At 63.3% G+C, this 7409-nt stretch overlaps 1 protein-coding gene across 1 annotated transcript; it reads right to left on the bottom strand.

Annotated features, from left to right (window-relative positions):
• Positions 1-3050: 3050 nt before the first annotated feature.
• On the bottom strand, positions 3051-5476 carry LOC101935153 (claudin-9). The gene has a single exon (XM_005312081.4). The coding sequence runs from the start codon at positions 4783-4785 to the stop codon at positions 4135-4137; it is 651 nt and encodes a 216-aa protein (XP_005312138.1). The 5' UTR covers positions 4786-5476; the 3' UTR covers positions 3051-4134.
• Positions 5477-7409: the final 1933 nt, after the last annotated feature.

The raw sequence follows: 7409 nt of genomic DNA, 5'->3' as shown, positions 1-7409 counted from the left end.
AGGAGGATACAGAAGCTAAGCTGCTAGAGACCCATGGTAGATGCCATTCGTGGTGGCTTCATCTTGGCTTCTGGACCCCACCACGCTGCAATGGTCCTCAGCCCACATGATCCATCCGTGTCCTGCTACCTTCCAGCTCTCCTCCCCTCAGATGTGTGTCCTCTCGCACCCCAGCCCGGCTCCTCTCCGGTCCCATTCTCCCCTCCCTAGGCGACGCCCAGAACATGGCCTGATGCCACCCGACTCGAGGCCCTGCCCCGTCGAAGCGCTGATAGCTGAAAATTAGAGGGTTGTCTTTGGGGGGGGGAGGCCAAATAGAGCACCCCAAGCCTAGCCTCTGCCTCTAGAGGAGAGTGGGAGTTGGGTCACCTCGTTTTAACCTTTGCATGTGTCCTACATAGTCCTTAGATATTTTTCATAGCATCTGCTTGTTTTTTATATACGACGAATAAAATATCTGAGTATTTTGTACGTAGCAATGGCCTTCTGTGCTCCCTGGAGTGGGGATCTGTGTCCAGCCCTCCGCGGGGGTAAGACTAGCCAAGGCTGGTTTGTCCGCTCCCTTCATACCCCCCCCCCGCCCCACCCCTCAGCCATTTGTGCTGTACAATTAATCTCTCCATCTGCGCCAGGTCCTGCCTTTTAGGGGTTGTAGCTGCTACCGGACCGTGCTCGAGTGGACTGAAGTGACTGGCTGATAACTGGGAGGGCAGCCCTGGGAAGTAGCGGCTCCTCCCCTCCCCCCTGCTCTGACCTACCAGCCCCTGACAGAGCTGGGGAGAGAACCCAGGAGTCCTGGCTCCCAGCCCCCTCCCCCACCCGCTCTAACCCTCTGGTTCTGGGCAGGGGGTAGGGTGCAGGAATGAAACCCAGGAGTTGTCTCCCCAGTCCCCTGCTTGGGTTTTAACCTCAGGATCATGTGGCGGGCAGTTCCGCGGGTGCCCCGGGCAGCAGCGTCAAACCAATTCCATGCTGTTAAAGGGAGGCATTGGCGGGGTCTGAATGGGTGGAAAGCAACAGGGGGTGCTCTCCCCTGCTGCAGGGCGGGGCCCTGTGCTGCATGGTGGCGGGGAGCTCAGTAGGGGGTGCTCTTGCCACACAGTGTTATGCACCTGCCCCACCCCAGAGGTGGCTGCATCTCAGCAGCAGAGAAGTGGGTTTATTTCCAAGTGGGGGTGCTGTTTTCCCTGCTCCACTGCAAGGCTGCCTGGCGGTGAGGAATCCCTCCCCCTGTGCTGGGGGCCAGAGCTTTGAAGGGGAACAGCCTGTTGGGTGGAGAGCAGCAGCTCAGGGGAGTGGGGTCTAGTGGTTAGAGCCCCTCTGGGCATGCAGGTGGGGGAACAAGGGGCTTAGTACATGAGCCAACAGGCCTAGAGTTGGGGCGGGGGTGAGAGGGGGTCTGTGTGCCTGGCTTTTGGGCTGCAGTGACCCCTCCCTCCCTGCTGAATGAACCCCCCCCCACACACACAGCATGGCCCCCTCCCATGGGGGAGGGGGAGAGGATGTGAGATTTCTCTCCTGGTGCCAGCCGCCCCCAGCTCCAGGGAAGGCTCCGCTGGCACAGGAATGTGCTGGTGCCCGTCCAGCTCGTGGGAGAGAGGCCGGGCGGGCTGGGATCCAGGGAAACAGCAGAGCCAAAATGGGCGGGTCAGGGCCAGCGCCCCCTAGAGGGGAAAGGTCCCGTCCCTGGAGCCAGCCAGTCCCCTGCCCCAGGTGGGTCAGAGCCAGCGCCCCCTAGAGGGGGAAGGTCCCGTCCCTGGAGCCAGCCAGTCCCCTGCCCCAGGCGGGTCAGAGCCAGCGCCCCCTAGAGGGGAAAGGTCCCGTCCCTGGAGCCAGCCAGTCCCCTGCCCCAGGGTGGGTCACAGCCAGCGCCCCCTAGAGGGGGAAGGTCCCGTCCCTGGAGCCAGCCAGTCCCCTGCCCCAGGCGGGTCAGAGCCAGCGCCCCCTAGAGGGGAAAGGTCCCATCCCTGGAGCCAGCCAGTCCCCTGCCCCAGGTGGGTCAGAGCCAGCGCCCCCTAGAGGGGAAAGGTCCCGTCCCTGGAGCCAGCCAGTCCCCTGCCCCAGGTGGGTCAGAGCCAGCGCCCCCTAGAGGGGGAAGGTCCCCTCCCCGGAGCCAGCCAGTCCCCTGCCCCAGGTGGGTCACAGCCAGCGCCCCCTAGAGGGGAAAGGCCCCATCCCTGGAGCCAGCCAGTCCCCTGCCCCAGGGTGGGTCACAGCCAGCGCCCCCTAGAGGGGAAAGGCCCCATCCCTGGAGCCAGCCAGTCCCCTGCCCCAGGGTGGGTCACAGCCAGCGCCCCCTAGAGGGGAAAGGCCCCATCCCTGCAACCAGCCAGTCCCCTGCCCCAGGGTGGGTCACAGCCAGCGCCCCCTAGAGGGGAAAGGCCCCGTCCCTGGAGCCAGCCAGTCCCCTGCCCCAGGGTGGGTCACAGCCAGCGCCCCCTAGAGGGGAAAGGCCCTGTGTCCCATCCCCCACCTCTCTCAGCCAGGCAGTCCCTGGCCCCCCTTGGAGCTGGCGCCCCTTGGAGGGAAAGGCCCCGTGTCCCATCCCCTGCCCCCCTGAGCCAGCCAGGTGGGGTTGGGTGACAGTGAGGGGAATTCTGGGAACGGAGCTGGGTGTTTTTCATTCCCCTGCTATTGTGGGGTGGGGAGATGGGCTGGGAACCCCCAATCTCGTCCTGGGAATGGGGATGGACTAAGATTGGGGAGAGAAGGGACACATACAGCATCCACCCCCTAAAGCCATACCCTGCCCCCCCACACACACACCTCAGCTCTTCCCTCTCTCTGGGGCGGGGGCTGATTGGTAGCAGTCTCCTCCTCCCACAAGCAACACCCCCACTCCGCATGTCCCGATTTACTGCCTCATAAACCACACCCCCATTCTCCTACCCATAAGCTGCCCCCCTCCTCCAATTTACCCTCCCCTCATCAACCAAGCCCCCAATTCTATTTCTCCCATCAGCCCTGCCCCGCCCCGCCTTTTCCCTCCCCAGCCAGGCCCCAACTCAACCTCCCCCATGCCCCAAAATGAGAAGCAGGAGGCGAGGGCGGTGGGTGCTAGTCTGGTTCTTTTATCTCCATAACGCCCCCAGGAACATGGGCCGAGCCCCCTCCCTGGAGGGGTCGGGAAATGGGGGTTCAGTGTCCTCCCAAAAGAACCACAGCCAGGGATCACCCACTCCCTGTGACCCCCCCCAATCCCACTCAGTGATGACCCAATAAGCCCTGGATCTATCCCCAGTGGGGGGTGAGACCCCCAAAATCTTGGGCCCCCGGATTTGGCTAGAGGGGCCGTTAGGCTGGGGGGTTCAGGCAGTCCCCGTGTGCAGGGGGTGGTTTAGCAGGTCTCAGTCCAGGGAGCTGGGACAATTATTAACCGTCGAGCAAACAAAGCCAGGGTGAGGTCCAGCCGGGCTCCATGGGGTCAGGGCTCCCTGGCCAAGCCCCGCAGCCCCCCGATCTGTTCATTCGCTGGGGATTGGCCGCTGCTTCCTTCCTTCTTTGTCCATTAGCCCTTTGTTCATCCCTTCGCTGACGCCGCCTTTTGCTCCTTTCCTCTGTGGCTTCAACCTTCCTTTTGTTTGGTCCCCCATGTGTTTGCTCTGCCCCCTCCCTGTCTTTTATTTATTTCATTTCCTTCCTTCCCTCCCTTTTTCATTTGTCGGTTGTCTCATTCACTCCCTTGTTCCCGCATCCATTCGCCCTCTTCGTTGCTCCTCCCTTCACTCATTTGCCCGCTTGTTCATTTGTTCGCACCCTTGTCCGTTCCTTCACTCACTCATTCTTTCCTCCTTCAGCCATGCTTTTGTTCACTTGTTTTCCTCTACTCATGATCTATTAGTCCCTTTGTTCATCCATCCACTTGTCCATTTGTTTCTCCGTTCCCTCATTCATTCATCTCCTCCCACATTCACGCATTCTCTCTCTCCTTCACTGGTTTATTCATTCCCTCAGCCATTAGCTGATTCCCTAATTCATCCATTCACTCCTTCATTCACCTCTTCACACCTTCATCCATTCACTCCCTTGTTCATTTGTTCCTTCCCTCACTCTTCACACATTCATCTGTTCGTTCACTCATTCATCTGTTCACCCACATGCTCATCCATCCATCTATCCCCTCCTCCACTCCCCTCACACGTAGTCCCTCTTGTCCACCCCGCTGCCCACCCCAGACCTGGCAGCCGCCATGTACCCGACCCGGGGTGGGTATCTCTCTGAGCGGGGTGGGCAGGAGCAGCAAAGCAGAGCCCCCCCGAGAACCAGCAGGGCGGCGGCTGCCCACCCCACATATAGCGCCGCCCCCAGCTCCCGCTTCAGGGCCTCAGACACCAGCGGGTTGTAGAAGTCCCGGATGATGGTGTTGGCCGACCAGCACACGGGGATGAGGCAGAGGATGCCGGAGACCACAAAGACGGCACCGGAAACAATCATGATCCGCGCCTTGGCGCCTTCGTCCTCCACGCAGTTGGTGCACTTGGCGCCCACGACGCTCACCAGCAAGGCCAGCACGGCCAGCAGCACCGAGATGACCATGAGGGCGCGGGCGGCCTGCAGGTCCTGGGGCAGTGCCAGCATAGAGTCATAGACCTTACACTGCATCTGGCCCGTGCTCTGCACAATGCAATTCATCCACAGCCCCTCCCAGATGGTCTGCGCCACCACGATGTTGTTGCCGATGAAGGCCGTCACCTTCCACATGGGCAGGGCACAGGAGATGATGGAGCCCAGCCAGCCAAAGATGCATAGCCCCATGCCCAAGAGCTCCAGCCCTGCAGAAGACATTGCTGGAGGAGGAGGAAGCCAACAGGAGCGAAGCAGGGATCCTAGTAGGGACCCAAGGGCGTCGGAGCAGAGAGAGAAGCCCAGGAAATAATTGTGTGTGGGGATCGGCTGGAGACACCAAGGCAAGGTAGGTTGTAGTGGAGAGACAAGGCCAGAAGACAGTTCTTTGTGGGATCAGCTGGGGACACGAGTCCAGAAAACGGGTCCCTATGGGAGGTGCATGAATATGAGATCCGATAGATCCCTCTGAAGGATATGGCTCTGGGAGACGGATCCCGATGGAACCGGCCAGGGAGCCGCGTCTGAGAGACGGATCCTAAAGGAGCCAGCCAGGAAGACGTGTCTGGGCGAGGGATCCCGGTGGAACCAGAGAGACGTGTCTGAGAGGCGGATCCTGGTGGACCCACCGGGGAGACGTGTCCGGGAGACGGATCTCGCGTGTGAGAGACGGATCCTAAAGGAACCAGCCGGGGAGAAGCATCCAGGGGACAGATTCGGATGGCAGCGTCCGAGGAGACACGTCCGGGAGAGGGATCCCGATGAGAATGGCTGGGGAGGCAGGTCCAGCCGTGCCAGGGTCTCTCTCTGAAGCACTTCCACCCCGGAGAGGGCAAGGCTCTTGTTTATCACCAGGGCTCACTCTCCCTGCCGTCACCACCTCTCCCTGGACTGATCCTGTGAGCGGGGGAGGTGGGGGGGGTATATGAGGCCTCCACAGGTGAGTGGGCGGGACGGGGGAGGCGTGGGAGGGCACTGGGCTCTCTATGGCGACCAGGGCACGAGGTGTGCTGGAGAATGAACAGTTATTTTGTTAGCTTGTGCCTGGACACTGCCCGCCCCCACGCTGGAGGGGGGAGGAGGTGGGCTCCGGAGGGGGCGAATCACCAGCAGCTTGTTCCTCCAGGCCATGGGAAAACAGAGATTCTAATAAACACATGCCTGGCTGCCCCACACTCCCCCTGCCAAAGGCTGCTGCAGGGGGCTGGCGGGGACGGGGCCGGCTCTGAGGCAGGGCACTGGGGACCCGTGACAGTCCCTACAGCACAGCACCCCTAGCCCCACGCTGGGGCCCTGGGGTCAGAGGGAAGGCCGGCTAACGGGATTCCTGTGTCCCTTTAGCAACCGGTCAGGTCCCTGGGCTGATAAGGGGGGAGCTGGGCACACACGGCTCAGATCTGCTGATAAGAAATTAACTACCGAGCAAACAGCCTGTGACTCCAGCCAGGGGCCGGGGGGCCGGACTGGCTGGCTCGGGGTGGAGAAAGGGACATGGGGCCTCTCCCCTCTAGGGGGCGCTGGCTCCAGTCCAGCCCCAGGGCGGGGACTGGCTGGCTCAGGGGGGCAGGGAATGGGACATGGGGCCTCTCCCCTCTAGGGGGCGCTGGCTCCAGTCCAGCCCCAGGGCGGGCACTGGCTGGCTCAGGGGGTAACTTGAAACTGCCAAACCCAGGCATGGGGGGGAAAGGGAAACCACCACTGGTGACTGCTTTTCTAGGTCGTTGCTATGTGTGACCATGGCCCAGGCCGATTCAGCTGGGAGATAGGAGCCCGTTGCCAGGGAAACAGTTGGCTGGGAGACCAGGGTGGGGGGGCACCTGGGAACAGAGCAGTCACTGAGCCGAATCTGGCGCTCTGGGCTCTCACCTGGTATCAGGTATCCCACCGCCTCCCCCAGCACACCTGCAGGTATGCAGCACTGACGCCATGTGGCCAACATGGGGAACTGCATCCAATGGGGCCCTCAGCTATCCCAGCCCAAGTGTCACCCCCCAGCTCTGCCGGTGCCCCTCACTCCTGACCCACAGCCCCCTGCTAGCCCAGCCCTGCCTCCCCCAGCTCTGCCGGTGCCCCTCACTCCCGACCCACAGCCCCTGCTAGCGGTGCCCAGGGACCCCCCAGCTCTGCCGGTGCCCCTCACTCCCGACCCGCAGCCCCTGCCAGCCCAGCCCTGCCCCCCCCAGCTCTGCCGGTGCCCCTCACTCCCGACCCGCAGCCCCTGCTAGCCCAGCCCTGCCCCCCCCCAGCTCTGCCGGTGCCCCTCACTCCCGACCCGCAGCCCCTGCTAGCCCAGCCCTGCCCCCCCCCCAGCTCTGCCGGTGCCCCTCACTCCCGACCCGCAGCCCCCTGCTAGCCCAGCCCTGCCCCCCCCCCCCCCCCCCAGCTCTGCCGGTGCCCCTCACTCCCGACCCGCAGCCCCCTGCTAGCCCAGCCCTGCCCCCCCTCCCAGCTCTGCCGGTGCCCCTCACTCCCGACCCGCAGCCCCCTGCTAACCCAGCCCTGCCCCCCCCCCCAGCTCTGCCGGTGCCCCTCACTCCCGACCCGCAGCCCCCTGCTAGCCCAGCCCTGCCCCCCCTCCCAGCTCTGCCGGTGCCCCTCACTCCCGACCTGCAGCCCCCTGGTAGCCCAGCCCTGCCGGTGCCCCTCACTCCCGACCCACGGCCCACTGCTATCAGTGCCCTGGGACCCCCCAGCTCTGCCGGTGCCCCTCACTCCCGACCCACGGCCCACTGCTATCAGTGCCCTGGGACCCCCCAGCTCTGCCGGTGCCCCTCACTCCCGACCCACGGCCCACTGCTATCGGTGCCCTGGGACCCCCCCAGCTCTGCCAGTGCCCCTCACTCCCA

The sequence above is a fragment of the Chrysemys picta genome, chromosome 4 (assembly GCF_011386835.1).
Source record: "Chrysemys picta bellii isolate R12L10 chromosome 4, ASM1138683v2, whole genome shotgun sequence".
Lineage (NCBI taxonomy): Eukaryota > Metazoa > Chordata > Testudines > Emydidae > Chrysemys > Chrysemys picta.
The sequence above is the reverse complement of the archived record's forward strand: the minus strand, read 5'-3'. Positions and strand labels throughout refer to the sequence as shown.